This window comes from Panthera uncia (assembly GCF_023721935.1).
Source record: "Panthera uncia isolate 11264 chromosome A3 unlocalized genomic scaffold, Puncia_PCG_1.0 HiC_scaffold_11, whole genome shotgun sequence".
Classification (NCBI taxonomy): domain Eukaryota; kingdom Metazoa; phylum Chordata; class Mammalia; order Carnivora; family Felidae; genus Panthera; species Panthera uncia.
The window spans coordinates 71,651,455-71,677,405 of NW_026057578.1; the positions used below are offsets into that span (position 1 = coordinate 71,651,455).

At 39.0% G+C, this 25,951-nt stretch overlaps 1 protein-coding gene across 1 annotated transcript in view; it reads left to right on the top strand.

Moving 5' to 3' along the window:
- The first annotated feature begins 8,884 nt into the window (after nt 1-8,884).
- Nucleotides 8,885-25,951, top strand: part of EML6 (EMAP like 6) — a 162,743-nt gene continuing 145,676 nt past the window's right edge. Inside the window, exons 1-5 of the mRNA XM_049649840.1 lie at nt 8,885-9,015; nt 11,086-11,245; nt 14,696-14,794; nt 17,676-17,744; nt 25,165-25,350. Coding sequence (XP_049505797.1) covers nt 8,885-9,015; nt 11,086-11,245; nt 14,696-14,794; nt 17,676-17,744; nt 25,165-25,350 — 645 coding nt within the window. The remainder of the gene's footprint in view (nt 9,016-11,085; nt 11,246-14,695; nt 14,795-17,675; nt 17,745-25,164; nt 25,351-25,951) is intronic.

Here is a 25,951-nt window from a genome sequence, read left to right on the forward strand (position 1 = left end):
TAACATTTACCTTTGTAACTTTAAGTTATATTTTTATACCTTTATTTTTGGGGTCATCAACTTTGGACAGTATCTCTTGGCTGCCACCTTTGTATGGTGAAGATACTGATGTGAATATTCCACTGAATACTCTAGGATTCTTTCAGTCACTGTAATGTTTTTGAGTCATCCGTGTTGACATGTATGTCAGTAGTTCGTTCTTCTTTGTTCCTGGGAACTATTCCACTGTATAAATGTATAATAATTTCTTTATCCATTCACCTGTTGATGGCCATTTTGTACATTTGTATAGGTCTTCAGATGCACTATTTCTCTTGGGTAAATATATGGAAATGGAATTGCTAGATCATATATAGTAAGTATATATTTAACTTTATACGAAACTGCCAAATACTTTCCAAAATGATTTATTATTTTATATTCCCATCAGCAAAGTATGTGCATTCCAATTACTCTACATCTTTCGCATCACCTAGTAATGTCAGTCTTACTAATTTTAGATGTCTTTGACAATGTTCAAGTGTTTTGGCCATATTTTAATTTTGGTTTTCTTCATACTATTGAATTATAAGCATTCCTCTTGTATTATGGGCAAAAGTCCTTTGTGAATTTTCTTTTCCAGTCCTTGGCTTGCCTCTTCCTTTTCCTTTTCCTACTGGTGTCTTTCAAAGAGCAGAAGTTTTAATTTTAAAATCCAGTTTATCAATTTTTCTCTCTTATGGCTCATGTTTTTTGTCTTCTCTAAGAAACATTGTCTTTCAAAGATTCCAAAGGTTTGGCTATGTGTTTTTTTTCTATCAGTTGTAGACTTTTAGCTCTTATACTGAGGTCTCTGGTCTTTTGAGATAATTTTTGTGAGTAATGAGATGTAAATGGTAAGGTTCATTTTTTTCCATATGGATGTCTAATTGTTCCAGCACTACTTGTTAAAAAAACTATCCTTCCCCCTTTGAGTTATCCTAACACCTTTGTTGGAAATCAATTGACCATAAAAGTGTGGGTCTATTTCTAGACTCAATTCTGTTCCATCAATCTATATGTCTATCCTTACGCCAATACTATACTGGCTTAATTCTGACTCTTTCCTATAGAGGATTTACACAGAACTTCCCCTTCTATTAACATTTTTACTCAGATTTATTGATTTCAGTAGTGGAATCTAAATTATCTCACTGTTGATCATGAGCGGATTAGATTTTCAAAGTCTGTTCTTGTCTGATATATTTTCTCCTTAGGATAACTTCTTTAGATAACCAATCTTGTCCATTTTATGTGGTTCTTAACTGTTTAATTCTCAGAGGGTAGTCTTATTTTAAAATTTTGCAGGTTAGTTCACAATAACTTCTCTGGGGACTAGTTTCCTTGGCTTAGAATGTCAATCCTCAGGGGTGAAGGACAGGCTTCATATGTGTTTGTTTTGAGCAGATTCTATCACATAGCAGTTAATTAATAATAATATCTATTTGGTGCTCACTAGGTTTTAAGCACTACTGTTTTAATCACTGCCTTAGGATTTATTAAATCCTCACAGTTATTCCTACCTTCTTTCAGGTAGGTACTGTTATTATTCTTATTTTATGGAAGAGAAAGTGGGGCACAGAGAAGTTGAGTAATTTGCTGAAGATGATTTGTGAGGAACTTTATGTGCCAGTGAGTAGAGGAGATATGCTTCAGTGATGTATTGATGACTGTTTAACAACCAGCTCTTAGAAAAAATGTACGCATATGCCCTCAAAGGTTTGTGATAAATTTTACTGGTAAAAATGATGGGTGGCACACAGTTTATAAGTAAAAAAGTATATATAACCATCTGTTGTAAATCCCATACAGCCAATCGATTCCCTTAGAATGCTTTCATTGATTTTTGTTGAACTCATGTATCTGTGGCCAAACTTTGCAGTTCAACTATGATCTGACAAAGTCAGACAAGGAATGAATGCTTGATTACTATCTGGTTCAGAAAAGAAGTCTCTCACATCATTGACAAATGCGTGTAGTTCTGACATAAATGTTGGTATTTTCGACTATATTACTAAGACAAAAGTGAAACCACAAAGACATATATCAGAACTTGAATCATTTGCCAATGATATGAGCGACTCCTTTGCTGAACTGGATGATATTTTTTGAATACTGGAAGAATATTTCTCATTTTTTGTGTTATTCAGAATGTAACAGCTACAGACATGACACCCTTTTAAGTTTATTCTGCATTATTAACATTTTATCTTTCTATGTCTTAAGTGTAGACAACCAACAAAACAACAAGTCAATCCTTAATTTGTAGTGTTTGTTGATTTCCATGATGTAAATGCTCCCATAGCGGTACGTCGCTCTATAGTATTTCTACCAGAGAGAGAGGACAGTGGTAAATAACCTCAAGATAAAGTCAAATGTAGTAAAATAATTAGGAAATAATTAATTTTAGTATATATATTTTTGTTTTTAATATAATTTCTTTACTTGTAAGTTTATATAATTTACTATCTAACAGTGGTCGTGTTTAACAACTGATTCTCAGAATTGCTAACATTTAACAGCTCTGGCTGGTCAGTCTGAGCTGGCTTCACCATGCCACTGCACGCTTTGATCCCAGGCAGCAAAACCACTATGCTCTTAACCACTCTTTGATGCGGTATTAAAGTATTGCTAGAATATGCTTCCATACCAATACAGGTATGGTGGTACTAAGCATGCAAGATATATTGCATTTCTTCATTTTTCTAAATTGCATTAATTCCTATTAGATGTACCACTCATCAAGTTTGTTGAGAAGTCCAATGTGAGGGACCGTCATGCTCAATCGTGGATTATACAGGTACCCTGAGGCTCACATAGGTCAAGAACACGGCAATGGACCATTGGTAGTCTGTACATGTTGCCATCACTTCCATTCATCCTGCTCAGGCCCACCTGGAAGGCAGGGCCCTCCCTCACAGTCCCAGTGATGGTACTCCAGTGCTAAGGGTATCCTGGGGTACAAGGACTAGAGCACAGCCACCTCCATTTGTGGCCACACTATCTCCAGATGACTGTGTTCAAATAAAGCCTTCCTTTGCCTTTTCTTCCTCCAGTGCCCATCCACTAAGGCTGGCCATTCTCTCTCCAGCCCAGAAAGCAGCCACCTCGCCGCTGCTCTCAGTTCAGCCGAGTCACCAGGATGCACTTATGCCTCAACACTGGCAAACTTCTCTCAGTGTTATCTGTAGGGTAGTCAAAGAGAAAGCTTTCATGCTTTCCTGGTGAGGGTACTTTAAAAAAGAGATAATAATGTAAATTTATTACTTAGAGAATCACTGAAGCAGCCTGGGCAAAAATGAAATGAGGCTTTAAAAAGTGAAGTCAGGGGGCGCCTGGGTGGCGCAGTCAGTTAAGCGTCCGACTTCAGCCAGGTCACGATCTCGCGGTCCGTGAGTTCGAGCCCCGCGTCAGGCTCTGGGCCTGGAGCCTGTTTCCGATTCTGTGTCTCCCTCTCTCTCTGCCCCTCCCCCGTTCATGCTCTGTCTCTCTCTGTCCCAAAAATAAATAAAAAACGTTGAAAAAAAAAATTTAAAAAGTGAAGTCAGAATAATGAACATTTTTCAAATGCTGGACTTGGAACAAATACTCAAATATAATTTTTTGCCTTCAGGAATGATTAGTGTTGATTAGTGTTTTCTCTTTAACCTATATAAGCAAGCCTGCCTCTTTCCACAACCCTATTAATTCTCATCTTCTCCTCAGACAACATATTTGGAAATCTTCCTGATTTCATTTGACATCAGAAAGACATGGTTTTGCCCTCCTGGCATGCTGGAGAAACAAATCAATTCCTTCTCCCAGATAGGGTGATGAAAGTCCTTCTCTGCAGTGCTTTCTATTGCTATGGTAACAGAAGATGGGATTTCCTAAGGGAACCAGATTTTTATATACACAGAGAAAAGCAGTTCTTTAAAAGCTTGATCCCTTTTTTTGTTGCTGTGTGTATAATATAATCAATGTAATAAACTGAGCACCAAAGGAAAAACAGAATGACACGAACCCTTTTTATATAGGTGTGGAATGAGACCTTTAGTGAAAGAGTCAATTTTTAAAGTTTTAATATTGTGGCATTGCTATTAAAATGATTTGAAAAAAAAAACGATTTGTAAAATTTGCAAGTTTTCTTAGAAAAACAGAAGAGATGGGAATTTATGATCTAATGGCAGATGGACTTAAAATATAGGTAAACAGCATCAATACTTTCTGTCACCAAGACTTACAACACTGTGATATGGTAAAGAAGATGTTGGGAAGTTCAACGTCAAACAGGTATTTTGTGTAATGACGGTACTTTCCACTTCTGTCATTTTCTCCCTGGAAGTACATAATAGTTGACCATTTCATAGATGAAATCTTATCAGAAGGAACTCAAGAGGCATGATTCTTTCCATGACAGCCCCTTAATCGGATAAGGGGACCTAACCTCTTTTAATCCGTTGGCTCATCTAAAGGCATTACTGTAGGGTAGCTTTTTAGGCTCAGGGCACTTCTGTGGAAGGAGCAGGTTCTGAAGTATGCAGCAGGGGGTGGGTTTGGTCTTGATGTGAGGAAAATGCTACATATATACACATCTGTCACTTGAATGCCTCTGAACTAACATTCCAAACATGTTTTGGGATTTAAACAAAAGCAGATCCTGCTCAAAATGACTTTTCATGAAATTCTTGAGTTCCTGAATGCAAAGATGTGAGAAAGGACTAGATACTTTGATGGTAACTTCCAACCTGCTTATGCTGTCCCTGCTTCTGCAACTGCCCTATTACAGATACCTTTAACACTATGCTCTTGCAAATGCAGGGATTAAAGTTTGTTGGTAAAAGTTTGTTGGAAAAAGGTTGTTTAAAAGTGCTGTTGAAATGATATGACAAATTTAAAATAAAAATAAAGTGCCACTTGGCTGTGCTCTAAAAGATACATGGATACTGTTGTTCTCTTATTGGGTGGAAGGAGTGATGTTTCTGGGGAGCTGATCGTGAGGTAACAAATGGCAAAGTGAATAAAGTCTGTGTTCTCTGTTCTCTCTATTCTTGATATGGACATGGATAAACAGGAACATTGGGAGTCATTTTAAGCAATCAAGTGGCATGTAAGCCAGAGAGGTCAGGTCAGAGACTCTCGGCTTACAAAAGGAGAAATTGATAACTGATAATGTATGCAAACAGCAAAGCAGGAAGCTAGATTGGTGAATATCATGTGCTAGGATGAGAGGATACCAAGAACAGCATAAAGAAACTTGTGGCAAAAAATCCAAAAATGAAAATTTCCAATGTGAACTTTTTAATGAATGTGATAAATTTATGGGCTTTGGTATGAGGGAAAAGAACAATTAATAACCCGAGTAAAAATACTTGAAATCCATAATGGAATGTTTTTGGGTCACACTAACTGAGTGAGACTGGAAAGTTATTTTGAAGGCCTCTTTAAAGATTTGTTGAGGGCTCCTGGGTGGCTCAGTCAGATAAGTGCTGGACTTCAGCTCAGGCCATGATCTCACAGTTCATGAGTTCGAGCCCCGCATCGGGCTCTGTGCTGACAGCTCAGAGCCTGGAGCCTGCTTCAGATTCTGTCTCCCTCTCTCTCTGCCCCTCCCCTCCTCATGCTCTGTCTCTTTTTCTCTCTCTCTCTCAAAAACAAACTTTTAAAAATTTTTAGAAAAAAAATATTTGTTGAAAGCTGTCTCTTTCACTACTCCCCCTCCCCCCCCCCCCCCCCCAATTCAAGGAAGTGAGAAAGGTCAGGAATCCTGACATTATAGTAAGGACAACTGCCTGGAAGAGTGATTTTTTTTTTTTTTTTAATTCTGAGTGCTTCAGGACCCCAGGAATTTACCAAATATCTCAAGCATTTTAAAACAGAATAAACAGGGGTGCCTGGGTGGCTCAGTCGGTTAAGTGTCCGACTCTTGATTTCGGCTCAGGTCATGATCTCATGGTTTGTGAGTTCAAGCCCCACATCGGGTCCTGTGCTGACTGTGCAGAGCCTGCTTGGAATTCGTTCTCTCCCCTCTCTGTCTCTGCCCCTACCTCACTTTCTCTCTCTCTCTCTCAAAATAAATAACTTTTAAAAAACTTAAAAAAAAAAAAAACCAGAAGAAACAGAAGCTGTGATCACAGCAAGAGTTTTGTTTGTTTCTTGATAGCGTCTCTGACCATCTAGGGGGAAAACACTCATTCCTCTTCATTTTCTAGTTCCTGTATAGAACTTACTGTCAGTGTTGTCTCTTTAACAAATGGTGCTGGGAGAACTGGACAGCAACATGCAGAAGAATGAAACTAGACCACTTTCTTACACCATTCACAAAAATAAACTAAAAATGGATAAAGGACTTGAATGTGAGACAGGAAGCCATCAAAACCCTAGAGGAGAAAGCAGGAAAAGACCTCTCTGACCTCAGCCACAGCAATTTCTTACTTGACACATCCCCAAAGGCAAGGGAATTAAAAGCAAAAATGAACTATTGGGACCTCATGAAGATAAAAAACTTCTGCACAGCGAAGGAAACAATCAACAAAACTAAAAGGCAACCAACAGAATGGGAAAAGATATTTGCAAATGACATATCAGACAAAGGGCTAGTATCCAAAATCTATAAAGAGCTCACCAAACTCCACACCTGAAAAGCAAGTAATCCAGTGAAGAAATGGGCAGAAAACATGAATAGACACTTCTCTAAAGAAGACATCCGGATGGCCAACAGGAACATGAAAAGATGCTCAACGTCGCTCCTCATCAGGGAAATACAAATCAAAACCATACTCAGATATCACCTCACACCAGTCAGAGTGGCCAAAATGAACAAATCAGGAGACTATAGATGCTGGAGAGGATGTGGAGAAACGGGAACCCTCTTGCACTGTTGGTGGGAATGCAAACTGGTGCAGCCACTCTGGAAAACAGTGTGGAGGTTCCTCAAAAACTTAAAAATAGACCTACCCTATGACCCAGCAATAGCACTGCTAGGAATTTGCCCAAGGGATACAGGAGTACTGATGCATAGGGGCACTTGTACCCCAATGTTTATAGCAGCACTCTCAACAATAGCCAAATTATGGAAAGAGCCTAAATGTCCATCAACTGATGAATGGATAAAGAAATTGTGGTTTATATACACAATGGAATACCACGTGGCAATGAGAAAGAATGAAATATGGCCCTTTGTAGCAACGTGGATGGAACTGGAGAGTGTGATGCTAAGTGAAATAAGCCATACAGAGAAAGACAGATACCATATGGTTTCACTCTTATGTGGATCCTGAGAAACTTAACAGAAACCCATGGGGGAGGGGAAGGAAAAAAAAAAAGAGGTTAGAGTGGGAGAGAGCCAAAGCATGAAAGACTTAAAAACTGAGAACAAACCGAGGGTTGATGGGGGGTGGGAGGGAGGGGAGGGTAGGTGATAGGTATTGAAGAGGGCATCTTTTGGGATGAGCACTGGGTGTTGTATGGAAACCAATTTGACAATAAATTTCATATATTAAAAAAAAAAAGAACTTACTGTCAGTGTGGAGAGGCAGTATGGCAGCCATGATTGGTGGCATCATTTGCTCCTCTTTGGCAAGCACTTTGTTAGTGAATACTCTGCCGCGTGAACTCTGCCTCAGGAACTATGTGTAGAGTGATGGAAAGAGCCCCTGCCCTCGTGGATCATACTGTCCAATCAGATCCTCTTTTTTATAGCACTTAGGACTCTAGGTGTGGTGCTAACTTGAGGGGGGTCTCCTTGGTTTCCCACTAAAAACTGGGTTAAGGCCATCTTTTCCCAGAATCAGGCCTCATAGGCTTTAAACTCTAGTGCTACAAGTTCTGTGACTTTAAAAGTTGCCCAAGCAAAAAATTTCAGTCAGCTCTGACATGCTCAGCCTTTTCCTTCGCTTTTGGCATTTTCAACCTCTTTACCTCTTTCCCTTAAATATCTCTTAACTGATCCTTTTTTCTGCCCCATCTACCTCTTCTTACCTCACTATCTGTCACCTGTTCCCTTCCTGGCCTCATGGCCTCCTCTCCTAACATTTCCCACCCATCTGTCCTTCCCACTGCCTCACTGCTGTTAGAGTTACCTTACTAAATATGCACCTGTTCATGTCATGTCTTCTAATAATTGTCAGTGGTGCCCTAACTTCCTGGCCTGCTTAAAAAGGCTTACAAGGCTGCCCTGGCTTACCTGACCCATCTCATTTTCTGCTATTCTCTGCAAGACTAACTGTGAGTGCCATCTTTTCACCTGGATGCCCTCTGCACCTTTTATGTATGTTATTTTTCTCTGGTTCTCCTTATAAAGATTCCTGAGGATACATTTGCCAGCAAGCACTTGTTAGATGGCCCCGCAGATCTGGGGCACCCCGGTGTTTCTTATCCCAAGCATCTTCTTACCAGCTTTTAGAATTCCCTAGATCTGGTGAGGAGGGGCTTCCTCTGGGGAGAGTGGTGGAGGGCAGTACCAGGGCACCTGATATCTGCACTCTGAGCTGCTCTGGCGCTCAGCACCTACCAGCGCATCCCCTCCCTGCTGGTGCATCTGGGTCTGCACTCACTCCCCCTACATAGCAAGCCGTAGAGCACACCTGCCCCTTGTTTGCCGTTATGGGAAACGTGCACCGCTCCCACCCCGCACAGGCTTATGGGCATCCAGAGCCCATTCACAGGAGAACATTTGCTGATGGAGGGCGCTGGGGTGGAGAAGCCAGCTGACCCATCGCAGAACACTGGCAGAACGCTTGCAGAATGCTACCGCAGAGAGAGGGAGAGCAAAGCCTTGAGAATGTTGTTCAGTGAGAGTCTCAAGGAACAGGAAGCACTGATCTCCTGGGACAATTCTAGACACCTTGCTGCTGCCAGGAGAAACCACTGGCCCTGAGGATGCACGATGATGGTGCATTCTTGTTGCTGCGGGCTTGGACCTTTGCACTTGTTGGATTGGGCCCCAGGGACCCCTGCAGAAGAAGATTGCTGTCTGAGCCCTTCTTCCTCCTGGAAGGTGGTAGACTTGTGGCTGGGGTATGTGCATTTCACTCCCTAGCTCTGGCCTCCAGCGGTACTTCCCCGCCTTTGGGCCAAAACCAGGTCCCCAACACCAGGACTGGCCCCTGGGACAAGTGCCCTACACTGCAACTCTGAGTGGAGGGGAAGGGGCAGGAGGCATTGTGGAGGATTGGGGTTTGGCTTGACAGGTGATGTGAGCCAAACTTCTTATAGATGAATCCTTCATGAGGGGCCTCTGGCACCTGGGGCGCCCAGGTATTACTCCTCCCTGTACTCCTCCACCGCCTCCTGCAGAACTCTTGAGCTCCCCTTAGATCAGACTTCTGGCAAGAGTAGTTGTGGCAGCAGCACTTGGGGCCTGATTTCTGGTCCTCTGGGCCCCTGATGCTCAGTGCCTCCCAGCCATCCTCTCCCTGCCCCTGCATCTAGCCCCATAATTGAACCTTCCTTCCCCACAGCTACAGAGCACCCACTGCAGGCTCCACCTGCACTCTATTTGTCTAAGAAGACAAAAACCCCATGTAGCACCCAGCCTGGAATGAGAATGCAGATAGAAGGCACCTCCAGTCTAGGGAGCAGTTCCAGGAACAAGGACGTGTGCAGTGACAGGTGTTAGGAGCTCCTGGGAAGACCAGCTGCACTCCAGCACCAGGGTACAGGAGTCTGGGAGGACCCTCAATGCTGAAAGGGGATAGTACTCCCCATCCTGTGCAAAAGACACTAGGTTTGGTGGAGGCCCAGGAAGGGAGCTTGGTGGAAAGAGTGCCCTGGGGGATAGTTTAGGGGCTTGGTTGCTGCAGAATTTGTGGAGAACACACGTGGGCCGTGAAAGAAGCAGGAAGTAATTTGTGTTTGAAAGAGGCACTGTATCCACCGAGCTGTGCATATGTTAATTGTATCTAGATGTCAGTTACACAAAAACGATGATGATAATGATACTTGCTTTGAGTGCTTACTCTGAGCCGGTGCAGTGCTGAATGCTCTGTGTTCTGTATATTGTCTACTTTTATGTAGTAACTCCATTTTCTGGATGAGGAACCTGAGGCAAAAGAGATCAACAGGCCCAAAGAACCAGAGGTCATAGGGGCATTGAGTGCAAATTCAGGTATCTGATTATAGAGCATTTACTTGTATTAAAACCATGCTGAAGTTGAAAAGTAAAAACAAAACAAAACTCTGCTAATTGTGTAAATAGATGTTGAAATCGGAAAAAGAAAAAAAATTCCGCTTATATTGTGTAAACAGTAATCTGCTAGTTTTTCATATAGGTATGTGCCCTTTTGTTTTTTTCAATTCCCAACACCTGTTTTTAGAAAGGCACAACTTCTTTACACAATGATTTTAAAACATGAGAGTCCTTGCTCATCTAGGAATAACAATAATGACATTTCCCCCTCTGGACTAGTACAGACTCCCTGAAATTCTCTTGGCATTTGACAAAGTTTTATTTTGACTGGACTACAGAGGAAAAATGTTACAAAGACCACAAGCATAGTAATTTGTGGTTCTCTTGGTGTTACAGTGATTTGTGTAAAATAGAAATTGTCATTGAAAATGCATAATCTATGGTAACAGACACAGAAACAGCACTTGACTCTGGGACCCCTTCGTGGTTTGAAATCCTAATGAAGTTGGGATCCAGCACTTGTGCAGGCAGGTTTAATTAATTCTGAGAAGCACATTGTCTCCTAGCAACAACGTTTTTTTCCCCCTCAAATTAAAGTCAAAAGCTAACTTGAAAAAGCTGAGTAATACTTTGAAAGTCATTAAGTAAATATCTTGACATAAAACAATTCTAGAACCATGGAGGTTTTCTAATCCTGGAATTATAATAGTGTCTGATTTTCAAGGTAACCAAATGGGTAAAATCAGATGAAATTATTGTTAAACTGTGCTAAGCCTCTCTTTTCCATTCAACATTTCCATCAGACCAGTCAGGTAACTTACTACTTTGAGGACAGTTCAGACTTTTTCTCTTGAGATTATCTTGCTAGATGATTGAGAAATAAATGTGGATAAAAGAAAATCAATATTTTTCCTAACTTTGTTCAGGAGGAAATGAAAAGAGGCTTTTTTATTTTTCAGCCTTGCCTTACACCCAGATAAAACTCTTGTTGCAACTGGCCAAGTTGGAAAGGAGCCATATATATGTATATGGGATTCCTATAATGTCCAGACTGTGTCTATTCTTAAGGATGTCCATACACATGGAGTCGCCTGCTTGGCTTTCGACTCAGATGGACAGGTATGTATCTTTTTCCATTTCTGTTTTCTGTAATGACTTCTCACGAGTCACCTAGAGTTATAGTGCATGAAGCTTATAGGCTCAGAAAGTCTACTAACCCTTGCCACCTCCCCTTGTCTGCCTCCTAGAATCATGTCGGATCCTTTTCCAAGCTGTGGCACTGATACCCAGCTCTGGGTAGGCCCCAGTTTTGGTTCCCCCAGTCTTAGCGTTGGTTGAAAAGCTTCCAGAAGGAAGTCATGAACTCATGCTGATTGGGTCCATCATGACCCAGGTCCAATGTTAGCTTCCTATTTGGAATTAGTGTTGGCCCAAACGTTTTTCATATACTTCAAGCCCTGAGCATCTCCTTGGTTCCCTTTGCTTTGAGAATGTCCTCTCTTAATAATTCACCACCTCCTAATAATTCACTGAGAAAATTCTCTTTGACTTTTTAAGTTCCTCTTCTAACTCCTCCTTCTCCCTACCCACTCCCCACAGTTCAAGCTGCCACTGATTCATGAGTGTTTGTGAGTATCTCTACAGTGACCCTTACATGCATTCTCCCCTCCCATTCTCTGCCACCATCCTGTAAGTTACAAATCCATGTCCTGCCTGACATTTGAAGTATCCTCTGACTGGTCTCCACACAGTTTCTTGCTAATGTATTTCACCAACCAGAAAAAGTGTGAGAGCATTATTTTAAAAACAACCAAAGCTTGGAGAACTCCGTGAATAAGTCTATAATTTGTGTCTGGGTGTTGTGGGCTAACTGACTCTTCTAGCCTTGGCTTCACTATCTCCTTGAAGTCAGATTGGACAAGGCGGTGAGATTCCTCTACCAGACCTTGCACTTTGGCTCCTCCAGCCCCTCCCTCATGCTGTGTTTCTCCATCTCTGGTGCCCTACTCACCTTCTTTGCCCCTTAAAATGATTCATTCTTCTAAGACATTTCAAAGGGCTTTAAGGGACATACTTCCTGAAGCCTTCCCAGGACCCCTAACAAGCTTTCTTTCTTGCCTTTGACTTCCAGCAACCCTTGGCAGAAAAGGTTTGTTAACGTTACAGATGTCAGTTACATGTCCATTTTAAAAATATGTTACAGAAAGGGCAGTGCACACAGAAAGGCACCTTTCCTGGCTTCCACTGCCTCCACCTCCTAACTAGGGCTGTGCCTTTTCCCCAGCCTTCTCCATGATCCTGGGCCACCCTTCCTCTGTATTTCTGCCAGTTAATATTTCAGTCCAGGTTTTGGCAAATTTCAGCATTCATTTTGTAAGTCCTTGCTGTGTAAAGACCTGTGAAATTCTTCATAGAGGCTTGACAGGCCTGAGAGTTTGGGGCAAGGTGAGTGGATCACGGGACTTGAGCTGGTTTGAGTCACTTTTTAGACAGCTTACTTAGTGTTTCCTGCTGTTTTGAGAGGGTAATGATCACTATTGCATTTTTCTTTCTTGGACTAGCTTCACTACATATGTAGACCCCTGGAATGTATAGTTTTTTATTTTACTACTCTAATCACATCTACTTTAGTTAGGATAATGCATCCATTCCACTGTGATTTCATGTATAAGGAGAAATACCTGGGTAGTCACATTTGTCCAGATTTGTAGTTCCAGACTTCCTGACTAAATCAATGAATACCAGAATGCATACACGAGTCTAAGTGTAAATGTATGCTTAGATGTGTATTTACATGCACGTTGTCTGATTGTGTTTTTCTAGCAAACATTGTCAAAAATGTGTTCAGAAGCATCACAAGAAAATGCCATGCAGCAGAAGGAAATCCAGCTTTAATGTTTAATTCTTTGTCCATGTGATTTGTGTTGGAATCTTACTTGTTCACTTGTAGGTTCCATTTGGAAGGGTGATGTTGGGGGTGGACTGCATGGCACTTAACTGTCAGTTGAGAAGAATAACCTATTTGCTTGCTGTGATGAATTTCTTGGCTTGTTGATGCCTACTGCTTCAGATCTGCCTTATTCCTTGGACAGAGTTCACTGGAATCAAGTGATATTTAGAAAATGACAAATGGCCCATCACCTCTCCAACAACAAAAGGGAATAGAAATGCTTTTTAGGTAGCTATGGGGCCTGTCACTGTCTACAAATGAACAAAATAGATAACTTTTGGCTTTTTTTTTTTCCATCAGGAAATGTGGATTTTACTTTAGTGCCTGTGTTTATTAAAAAAAAAAAAAAAAGCAAAAGAATAAGCCAAATGAAATTCACCACTTTGTTTTCTTATATGGATAAAAATGCAACCACATATTACAGTTTTCATTGCTTGAATGCACAATTAAAACAGGGGAAAAAACACCACAAAGACCCTCTTTCTTGAGGGCATATTTTTAAAACTTCCAACTATATATTTTTTATACTAAACATTACTAATAGAAGCCATCTTTACTGAAGAAACCTGAGTAATCCCTGCATAACAACACATATATACATGTAGCTATATGTGGCCATATGTCATCCCACATATATGTACACACATAAACACACACACTAAAACATAGTGAAACATATAAGCTCAGATACTCTTAAACTTGAGTGACACTGTATTTTCAAAACACTTTGACTTACATCATTTCACTGATTGCATTGACCCATACAATAATCCTACAAGGTAGACATAACAGATATATTGCATTTATTTTACAAATGAGAAAACCTAATTTAATGAGGTTAATTAATTTTTCAAGATCTGGTTCCTCACAAGTCAAAACAGAAGCCAAATCTCCTTACACCCATTCCAGACCTCTGTCCATGACACAGGGCTGTTTCCTTAGGTGTGGCATCCTACTAGGTCCTCTGATGTTGGTGTTTCTAATACATATTTTGATACTTTTGATGTTGTGTATACTTAAATGTGTTGAATTTTCTTTTTCCTTGAGAACGAGTTCTGAAATGAACCCAAAGAATGTAGACGGGAAGATGAAGTACCAGATTTCTTTTACCAGCAGTATATACTCTCTTTAGTCACCCGAAACGTTTGTGAAACTATGAAGATTAAGAATGAATGTAACGTTCATTTATGGGTTTTTCTTCCCTATGTGTTCGTCAATCCCTTTGACTTTAGCAGTTTGGCAAGGCTTTTAGATTATGGAATCCTAGATTATCTTTAATCTCACATTAATATTTTAAACTTAAAAATTAAAAAATCTGAACCTTGTCTTCAAGTTGTGTTCCTCTGATTTCACCTGGTTAAATCAGAGGCTTTGTGACAAACGAGTCACAGCTTTTGGGTTTTTGAAATTGTAGTATATGCTAATGGAAGTCATTTGTGATGCCTTTAGCAGTGGACTTTAAATAGATTTTGAGAAATCATTTGTTTTTGGGGTTTTTTTGCATACATTCAATGCCTGGCCCAGAGTAGGTAATCAGTGACCATTTGTTGAAAGAAGACCTGGATAGTCAGGAATGTGCCTATCAGTTTCAGCTATTAAATTATTGTTCTTATTCTTAGCGTTTGGCCTCTGTGGGACTGGATGCAAAAAACACAGTCTGCATTTGGGACTGGAGGAAGGGAAAACTTCTGGCCTCAGCCACCGGCCACTCCGACCGGGTAAGAAGAGCTTGTTGGATCAAGCCACGCAGTTTTCATAACTATGGGCAAATTGTGAAGTAGCTTCCCAGATTTGTACTATTTTTAAAAGTAAATTCTCCATGTGAAGATTTCTCCTACATATTCAACCTAAAAACTGACTTAAAAAAAAAATCAATTCCTGACTAATAGCTGTGTTGGCATGATCTCTTCTGGTGATTGGATGCTTTCTTTAAATTGTTACTACCTTTCATAGGCAAAGCAAATTTTTGATATTGGCATCTAGCTTCTTCATCATAAAGTCAAAATAGAATTGAATTTGAAATTGTAAAGTTTTGATGTATTCCTTTAGAAATGGAAGTAGTTGTTAGAAAATAATACTCACAAAATATGTTTACAGGTGTATACATTTTAACTTCAAATGAGTATAGTGACAACTTAGGGATTTTTGTTATATTTGAGAATCTTAAGATTGTGGCTTGCTTATCATATTGAAGTTAGTGTGCTCAGAAATAATTTCATACAGTCATAGCAGGCAAGGTAGGTTATGAAGCAGGTCAGAAATCTATTTCTCCATTCTCTTGCATAATTAAAATAATGTGACCACTTTATTTTTTATAATTTCAAACAAAGTGAATTGGCATGATTATCTTACATTGATTAATAGTTTTGTATTTCTTCTCAGTGTAAGTGAGAATGAAGCCTGAATTAAATATGAAATTCATCATCTCTTTCTTAGTGTGAACTCTGAAAAATTTTTTTCAAATGAACAGTATATTCATTGAGGGAGAATCATAATTTTAAGGTGACCTGATAGTTGTTGTGGCACATTTGAGCAAATTGTACTCAAGGATTAAGTTCTCAGAAAGTCCAGAAATGACCAGCCTTGGAACTTTAGTGTTGGAGGAGCTCCAGCACCCTTTTGTTCCCAATGGTTCCTACCCCTGGCAACATGTAAGAATTCCTTAGGGAGATTTTATAGTGCAGTGATGCTTGGGCTCTGCTTGCAGATTATTAACTTACTGGTAATTAATCAGTATTAACTTAGTAATTAATGAACAGTTTGAAAATACTTGTAATGCTCACATTTTGTATATTACTGTTTCTGCTTATGTGATAATCCCATCATATCATATAAAGTAAGTTGAGTTAGACTAGATCAATGTGAATTTATTTCTTACTGTTTTGTTCATGTACTTTATACCTTCCACTTAGAAGTAGATTATGAAAAGTACAATGCTACTCTAGTGCAAATGTATAATTTTAAGATCCTAGAATGTTTTAATGAAATACTGTTCTTTTTGAACACTGTTCTCCCAGACTCCATGATTTGTCTGGGAGAAACACAGTGTCTCCCAAAACTGGGAGAACACAGTTTTGTTCTTTATTACTGGTGCCAATATGAATTATTAATGTCTCCTTATGGGCAAATGATTATCTTCAAGATTACTTTAGTGGAGAAAATACTTAATCCCTAGCACTCATTTTTGTAATTGAGTGCTCATAACACTCATTGCCCTCATAACAGAACTGAGGTGGTGTCATGTATTTTAGAGATGATGAGACTAGCCTGAGGTTGCATAGCTAAAATGGGCACTGGACCTTATTGAAACTTGGTACTTGGACCAAGTGCTCTTTCTTCAGTGTTGTTTCTGTAGTTCATAATTGCTTCTTTCTACCTAACTGAAGGTTAGGTCCTCCTTTTCTCTCTGATGATTGATCCATATTGCTCCTTCCTATGTGATGAGAAATGAGTGTCATGAGCTCTTTATCTGGTTGAGACATTGGCCCTAACAATTACTCTTTTTTTCTATTAGAGCTTCACAGAATGCGGTCCTTGGACTGACTGCATCAGAATCTCTTGGGGTCTGTTTAAAAATGCAGCTGCATGGGGGCACCTGGGTGGCGCAGTCGGTTAAGCGTCCGACTTCAGCCAGGTCACGATCTCGCGGTCCGTGAGTTCGAGCCCCGCGTCAGGCTCTGGGCTGATGGCTCGGAGCCTGGAGCCTGTTTCCGATTCTGTGTCTCCCTCTCTCTCTGCCCCTCCCCCGTTCATGCTCTGTCTCTCTCTGTCCCAAAAATAAATAAAAAACGTTGAAAAAAAAAATTAAAAAAAAAAAAATGCAGCTGCATGGACCAAATTTCAGAGCCACTAGATACGAATCTTTCAGTTTGGCTGGTGAAATATGTACTTTGCCACAGGTGATCTGACCCTCAAGGTTGACAGTCTTCTCTTCCTTGTTCCAAAAATGGAAAAAGAACTGCCTGCAAACCGTCTAGTAGCTTTCCTTAAAGAACATTCAGTAGTGTTAATGGATATGTTTTTAGTTCCTTGGGGAATGCAAAATAGAATAGTATTTTGGGTCAGATTAAAATGAGAGGCTAAAGGACTATTTTTGGTGGGCTAATTTAGGTGCCAAATAAATGCCCCTGCCCATGATTACAAGAAAGTGTTGGCCACATTGAATTGCATTTGACTGTTAAACATTTTCCTACTCAAAATAAAACACTTCATACTTCTCTTGATTTTTATTGTAAAGCTATGTCAAAGTATGTTACTAGCATTGTGTACAGGTATAGAAAAATTGGATCAAAAAATTATTCTAAAGCATTCCAATTTGTTTACCCTGGATGAACCATGTTAAAAATATGACACCAGTTTGTCTCACTGATTGTGGTTAATTATTATTTCTTTATTCAGGTCTAAGGTAAGTAGATAGGCAACAAAATATGTGTTAGCAATTCCTGAACCAATCCCAGAGCCAAATCGCCCATTTTTCAGTCCATGCAAGTAACAGTGTATTCTAAATTTTGGATAGAGTCTTGGCAGTTGAACTGATAGCTGAAAGAAGGCAAAAACACATATATTACCAACAGAGTAATTTTTAATTCTTTTAAACAGATTTTTGATATTTCCTGGGATCCATATCAGCCAAACAGAGTGGTTAGCTGTGGAGTAAAACATATAAAGGTAAAGTAGTTATTTAAAAAAAATTTTTTGGTAACTTTTATGAGAAGAATTTAAGGTGTTTATATATATATAATTTGATGTTGAGGAATGGCTCTATTTTTCTAAAATTTGGAGCCTTTTACTGCATTGATCTTGAAGCAAGCTAGCATCAGCTGAGGGGGCTCTCTTTCAGAACTACAGTGTAAGGACCATCAGGTGAAGTGCCCAGCAGGCAGCTGAAAAGAACTTTGTGTTAATCAAATGCTAAATCAAATACTCCTAGTATTTCAAGGATTGCATGCTTTAAAACAGTTCTGATTTTAATATTGTAAATTAAGTTTTTACATTTTGATGAATGTTTACACATACTGCATATCAAAACATTTTCTGTCATGTTGAGAAGTTATTTTAGAAGGAACAGCGTTGGGTTGGACATAAAAATAGAGGGATACACAGTACGAGCCTACCTGAGCCATTGATTTTTAAATGCCTCTGTCTTCCCCTAGACTACACAGCTTCAAATACCACAGGTAGCCTAGGACCTACCTTTAGCTATTTGCTTCTTTCTACTTTGTTAAATGGGTAGCACGGTTAACACCATTAACTTTCTTTGCTCCAACATAGCAGAAATTTCCTCTGGACCCTGGGATGTGACCCAGAATCTTCTGTCTACAGATTTGTACACAATAGAGATTAAAGTTCATAATTGAAAGAGTGTGAGGATTACTTGCTTGACTACAGCATGTGTGGATCTCTGCTAGTACCAAATTGCTGCATTTTTGTATGAACGGAATAGGTATCTGTATTATTTCCCCAACCAACTCCTCCTGTTTCCCTGTTCTTTTGTTCTTTTTTCAGTCTCGTTTTTTATGATCCTTCCCATTGTTCTGACTTAATTGTTAGAAAGGGACAGATGATCAGATGTCCAGAAATAAATATAACAAGAGATATGCAAGACTTGCTTAAAGAATATTACAAAACTTCACAGAGGAATACAAAAGGCTTGAACAAATGGAGAGACAACCTTGGTTCTGGACGTGAAGTCTAAAAATTAAACACATCACTTCAATTATATTCAGTGCAATTTCAGTTAAAATCTCAAGAAGTTTTGTTATTGTTATCTGACATTTCCTTTTAAATTATTCTGAGTTAGTCTAGATGGATAAAAGAATGAGAATAACCAAGAACTTGAATAAAAACAGGATAATGAAGAGGAAAATACTGTATTTACTAAAGCATATTATGAAACTAAAATAATTAAAATGTATCAGATTGGGATAAGGATAAATAACAATACCCCCCCCCCAAAAAAAAAAACAAAGCTGAGAAATAGAGGTTAATATGTATAACAATTTAGAATATAATAGTATCTTGACCAGTGGGCCCTAGGACAGTTTGTTATCTATTTGGGAGAAAAAAGTTATATATCATTACTTCATACCATACATTAAAATAAATTCTTTATGAATTAAAGAGTTAAGTGTTTAAAAAACTATAAAATAATTATATGAATATCTAAATAAATGTTTAACTGCTCTCAAGTGGGTGAAAGGCCTTTCTGAATGTAGAAGCAAAGAAACCATAAAGATAATATTATAGATTCAATTATATAAACATTAAAACTTTCTGTCTACCTGCCCCCAACTGCTAAGAAACAAGAGAGATAAACCACACATGAGCAAAGTGTAAGCCACAAGCGTGTTAGATAGAATTTTGGTTTGTTCTTGAAATGTAAAGACCTTCAGCAAACCTGTACAACGGAGAAAGGACATGTATAATTGACAAAAATGGAAACGTTGGCTAACAGATAGATGAAAATGCTAAATCTTCTTAGTTAGGAATAACAATTTTTAAATAACAATGTTTAATCTATCAGAATTAGGATTAAAGTGTATCCAGTGCTGACAAAGATTTAGTGACTGAACACTGTCAAACCTTGCTGGGGGAGATGTAAATGAGTACTATAAATGAGTATTTCTAGTCTTTAAGTCCAGAAATTTGATAATATCTATCAATAGCTTTAGAAATGTTAGTATCCTGGGGTGCCTGGGTGGCTCAGTGAGTTAAGCCTCCGACTCTGGCCCAAGTCACAATCTCCTGGTTTCCGGGGGTTCGAGCCCCACCTCTGCCTCTGTGCTGATGGCTCAGAGCCTAGAGCCTGCTTCAGATTCTGTGTCTCCCTCTCTCTCTGCCCCTCCCCCACTCGTGCTCTGTCTCTCTCACTCTCTCTAAAAAGAGTAACATTAAAAAAATTTTTTTTAATTTAAAAAAATGTTAATATCCTTTGAGGTAGTGATTTTTTTTTCAGTATTAGTATATGTGCTGCTGTGAAGAGAACACCGCTCATATTTTCATATCTTGGAATTTATCTCAAGGAAATTATTAGGAGTGTGAACCAGAATAGGTTCATTGCTGAATAACTTACCAACAGCAAATAAAACCAGACTAAAAAAGGCCTGAAGCCACCAAACTGCCCCCAGGTGGTTAAATACAATATGGTAGATCCATAAGAAGAAATACTGTACAATCATTATAAGTCATGGTTTAGATGATTATTTAATGTTATTAGGAAATATTCAAGATTTATTTACAGTCTACTAGGTGAGGTAATTTTTTTTTTGATTTTTTTCTTTTTACTTTAGAAGTAAAGTATATTTTTGTATAGGAAATAAATTGGAAAGATACCAAAAAATGTTAAGCAGTTAACACTGGCTATGGAGTTTATGATTAAATTGTCTCTTTATTTTTAAAATTATTTTACAATAACACATATTTTTCCAAAATCAGAAAAAAGTAATGAAAAAAAACAGAAGAAAAAAAGATAAGCGTATAGGTTCTATTATTCAAAGGTATCAAGTGTCCTACCAATAATTTCCTTTATAATTTTTATTAATCAAAGATATATACCCATCAACATGAATTTCTAATCTGTCTGACAAATGGCAAAGGCACTGAATTGTTCTTTTACCCACAAGCAAAGAATTATGTGAGTTCATGATGAGACTGGTTTCCATCAGGTGATGGTGGCTTTATGGAAGTCTAGGACTCTGATCACAGGGCCATCATCCAGTCTGCATATTCTACAGTGAGGAAGCCAAGACCTAGGCGGTTATTTGACTTGGAATCCTCTTTGTATCTCCTGCTTGTCTCTGGGAAAGCTGTTCAATCTCCCTGAGGCTGAATTTCTCTCCCAAAAAACACCCCCATGAAACCAGGGGGTTGTGGATCACTACTTTAGGAGTGTGTTAAGAGTTACATTACACAGTGTGTGAAACCAGTAGGGGCACAATGTTAATTTCTTTTCCCATCTTCTGGGATCACAAAAATGGTGGTACAGATAAGATTTAAACTCAGTCTCTGGCTCCCTGTGTAGAGGTCTTTCCATTGGAAATTATTTCTTCAATAATCTATTTTGGCCTGATTTTCCCCCAAAAAACAAAATATTAAAAAAATAGATTAGCTGCTTAACTGATGGAATTCTCCAGCTTCTTCCCTGTTTGTTTTCATCCTTGGTTAACTCTTCTAATCAGTTAATTCCAAAAACAAAGACATATAAAACCCAGGAGCTTCATTTGAAAACACTAAGAGCTGTTTATCCCATTAAATTTGTTAATTATGGGGGCACCTGGGTGGCTTAGTCGGTTGAGTGTCTGACTTCGGCTCAGGTCATGATCTCACGGTTTGTAATTTCTAGCCCCACGTTGGGATTTGTGCTGACAGCTCAGAGCCTGGAGCCTGTTTCCGATTCTGTCTCACTCTCTCTGCCCCTCCCCCACTTGCACTCTGTCTCTCTCAAAAAATAAACATTTAGAAAAATAAATTGTTAATAATTTATAATAAACAATAAATTGTTTTAGCAGACAGGCACTTTTTTTTTTCTAAGCAAAATTAAGTATTTTTACCTCAAATAGAATAATCTCCCAATGCCCGTCTACCCATCTTTATTAATTTTGTTTAGGAAGAAATCCACAACAGGGGCACCTGAGTGACTCAGTCAATTAAGCATCCGACTTCGGCTCTGGTCATGATCTCGAGGTTCGTGAGTTCAAGCCCCACATCAGGCTCTGCACTGACAGCTCTGAGCTTGGATTCTGCTTCAGATTCTGTGTCTCCGTCTCTCTGCTCCTCCCCGCCTTGTGCACAAGTGCTTGCGCTCTTTCTCAAAAATAAGTAAAAACGTAAAAAAATATTTTAAAAAGAAAGAAATCCATAACAAATTTTAGCAGGCTTCCAGCAAGCTTCTTTATTTTCTTCTTTATTTTCTACAGGCTTCTTTATTTTCTACAAGCAATTCCATGATCCCCACTTCCCCCCCCCCCCCGGCCCTGCAAAAACCTACCTAACAGCAAATTAAAGATTCCAGTCACAAGCTGAATGCAAAATCTTTGATGTACTCCAAGAAAATATTTTTATGTGACATTTTTGTAGCTAGGGTGAAATCCTTTGTGTTTTTGCAAATCCCCAGTGTTGGCAGACAGGCAAATAACAATTATCTGAAATGAAAGCTTGAAAACAGTAGCAGTTGATCATTGTCATGCTTGGTTGGTTTTACAGCAAATGAGCCTACCAGGTTTGTGGATATTGTTGATCCTTCTCTAGTCTCTAGTCACAGACAGAAGGGACTTTGGAGATTACCTAGGGCCAAATGAACTCCAAGGTATCTGCCAGTTCTAACAAAATTTGCATTACAATCTGGGAATGGAGACTGGGAAAGATAAACTACATCTGTTCTTTTGATGTGGATTTGCTGGTACGTTGCTATCCAAAATTGTCACTGTTTTCCAAACAGGAAGCGCTTTTCAGGAACCGAGAATTCAGAGATTTGCCATTTCTACAAAAACTCTCATACCTATCCTGGTGTTACATCTATATGTGCCTTTTTAGAGAGTCATTTGATTATTTGGAATGTTTCATGTTGGCCTTGTTCCATCTGACTGGGTGATTTCATTAGAAACCTTTGTGTCTGAGAATAATGGTCTCTTTATGCTTTGTGGTTTTTCATTAGAATATTTCAGTAACTCAGATCAGAGGTGCACATTCTAGAGTTAGAGAAATAATAACTGCAAAGTAATTACCCTTCTTTAGGAATAATGATTTTAAAATTATTGTCCTTTTAATCTTCGTGTATGGTGAGAAAAGGAAACATCTGCCTTTGGGTTTTGGCATGTTTATACTACCAGTAGGTGTTTACATTTAATAGTTTGTTCAGGTTCAAAATTATTTTTTTTTTTAAGTTTATTTAATTTTGAGAGAGAGAGCAATTACAAGCAGGGGAGGGGCAGAGAGGGGGACGGGTCAGAGGATTCAAAGTGGGCTCTGTGCTGACAGAAGATAGCCCGATGCTGGGCTCAAACTCAAGAACCGCAAGATCATGACCTGAGCCAAAGTCTGACGCCCAACCAACTGAGCTGCTCAGGCACCCCTGTTCAGGTTCAAAGCTAATACTTAAATGTTTTCCCAAAGCTTATACATACTCCTCTTTTCCCCAAATCTTTTTGTTCTTTCCGTATTATACTTGAGTACCTTTTCATAGAAATAGTAAATACCCAAGAAACAAATCACTGGAGTTGACAGAAGAGAGAAGAATTGCTCCTTAATGAGAGAAGAATTCTTTTTTTTTTTTTTTTTTAACATTTATTTATTTTTGAGACAGAGAGGGACAGAGCATGAACGGGGGAGGGTCAGAGAGAGGGAGACACAGAATCTGAAACAGGCTCCAGGCTCTGAGCAGTCAGCACAGAGCCCGATGCGGGGCTCGAACTCACGGACCGCGAGATCTTGACCTGAGTCGAAGTCGGCCGCCCAACCGACTGAGCCACCCAGGCGCCCCAATGAGAGAAGAATTCTATATTGTCTCAAGTGGTTGCACACCTGCCTCTCATCCTCCATAAAGGCCGTCACCTCCATAGCTGCCAGAGTCCTGCACCTCCAAGGTAGTACAGTCAGCCCAGAACTCCTTCCCTCAATACTTAACTAAGAGGGCCACCATTTTTCCTCTCCTAAGGCACAAAATATTTGGCTTGTCACTGATTTTTCCTCACACATTTGTCACCTGGACTTGCCTGATCCTGCTCTCCTAATCCCAGATGAACCTTGTTTCTCACCACTGATCCAAATCCTAGCTTTGCTTGTTCCAGTTAATTCAACATGGTTCTCTCTGAATTTTCTTGGCACTTGTATGTAGTCTAAATATGCTGCTTTGAAATTATTTCTGGTTTTATATGTATCTTCATTAGATTCAAACTTCTCAAGGCAGGGGTGCCCAGGTGGCTCAGCTGGTTAAGCATCTGACTCTTGGTTTCAGCTCAGGTCATGATTTCACAGTTTGTAAGTTTGAGCCTGGAGCTGGGGTTTGCACTGACAATGCAGAGCCTGCTTGGGATTCACTCTCTCCTCTCTTTTTGTCCCTTTCCTGCTCTCTCTCTCCTCTCTCTCTCATTCTCTCAAAATAAATTTTTAAAAATGATTGAAATTTCTCAAAGCAAATATCAAGACCTCAGTATTTTCTCATGTATAACCCCCATTGAATCCTTACCTTCAACAAACCACTTAGGCCCCCTTTCCCTCACTTCCAGGTGGGGCTGATAGGAATAGCTGCTTTAGCCTGTTCTCAAGAGTATTATGAAGATCAAATAAATGTAAAGAGCCTTTATAAATGTTGAGGGGCTGTATACTTAGCAGTAAAGTTATACCAGTTCATACATTTTAAAAACTATGCCAAAACAAAACAGTTAATTTCTGTATAGCCACAGAAGTCTACTTGTTGCTTTCTATAAAGTGGCTCAAGCTTTATGCTTATGGTCTTCCACATGATAAATTATTCAGTGAAAATTGAAAAGCTTAGTTATTTGGCTATATGGGAAGATAACTCATATTTAGAAAGCTTTTGAGTAAGATTTCTACAGTGAAGATATATAACATTTCAAGTTAGAAACACATGATATCCAAATACATACATACACACACATGCACACACACCAAAAAAACATCTGGAAGATACATCCACGTGTTAACAGGAGGCTGTAGATACTTCATTTTTCCTCTTTATACTTCTCTTTATTTCTAAACTCCTCTACAATGAACCTATACTGCTTTTGTAATTTGACCAAAAATTAAAGACATGATGATTCACCCACTTTATTCCAACTCTGAGAACATTGAGCTTTTGTATTTAATCATCATTAAACAATTAGCAAAGTTTGGAAATTTTGGAGCTTGGAAAGTTTTAATAACACTGCTAAAAGTGTTTATTATGCTGCTAGTAGTTGGCTAAAAGGTTTTGCGATTCCATTGGTTGCCGCAGAACAACTTAAATTACATGTGCCTAGTTCAGCTATAGCAAATTATGTGAAACGTACTGAAATGTAAGCAAATACCAATGATGTGATGCATCAGGATGAATACATTATTTTTGGATCTATGTATTTTAATCACTTTCCAGTTTTGGACACTCTGTGGAAATGCCCTGACTGCAAAAAGAGGGATATTTGGCAAAACAGGGGATCTTCAGACCATCCTTTGCCTTGCATGTGCCAAAGATGACATCACCTATTCTGGTGCTTTAAATGGCGACATCTATGTCTGGAAAGGGCTCAATTTAGTCCGCACCATTCAAGGAGCACACAGTGTGAGTATGTCCATGTGGAAATTTGGTTATTATTAAATAAGTTGATATCACAAATAAGTGTGTTTTCCTGTTGTATTAAAATCAGCAGAACTCTGCTGAAAACTACCTAAACCTTCATCAAAGATTTCCCCAATTATAGCTATTCTTGTTCACCTTAAAAGAAATAGTTCAAAAGCTCAATAATTTAATTAACCTTCACCTCAGTCATTGATTGGTTGATTAGTGTTATTCATCCACATCTAGAAGAACAGGACTGTTTCATCATCAGTTTTATCTTATAGATCAGTACTTCTCAAATTTTAATGTACCTGTGAATTTCCTGGGGATCTTGTTAAAAATGCACATTCCGATTCAGTAAGTCTGAGATGATGCCTTTGCTGCTGGCCTGTGGCCCATATGTAGACAACTCTTGTTTTTACATTTGTTAGTAAGGGTAGATTTTCCGCACTCTGAGTAAGTAACCTCTAAATCCAAATCACAAGTTCTTAAAATGCAAACAGAAACCATTGACACACTTCTTTTTTGATGATCTGCTCTGTAAGAACATGGGCAAACTTTACTTCTGACCATTCTGCTCTCTTTTGACACCTATAATAATGGT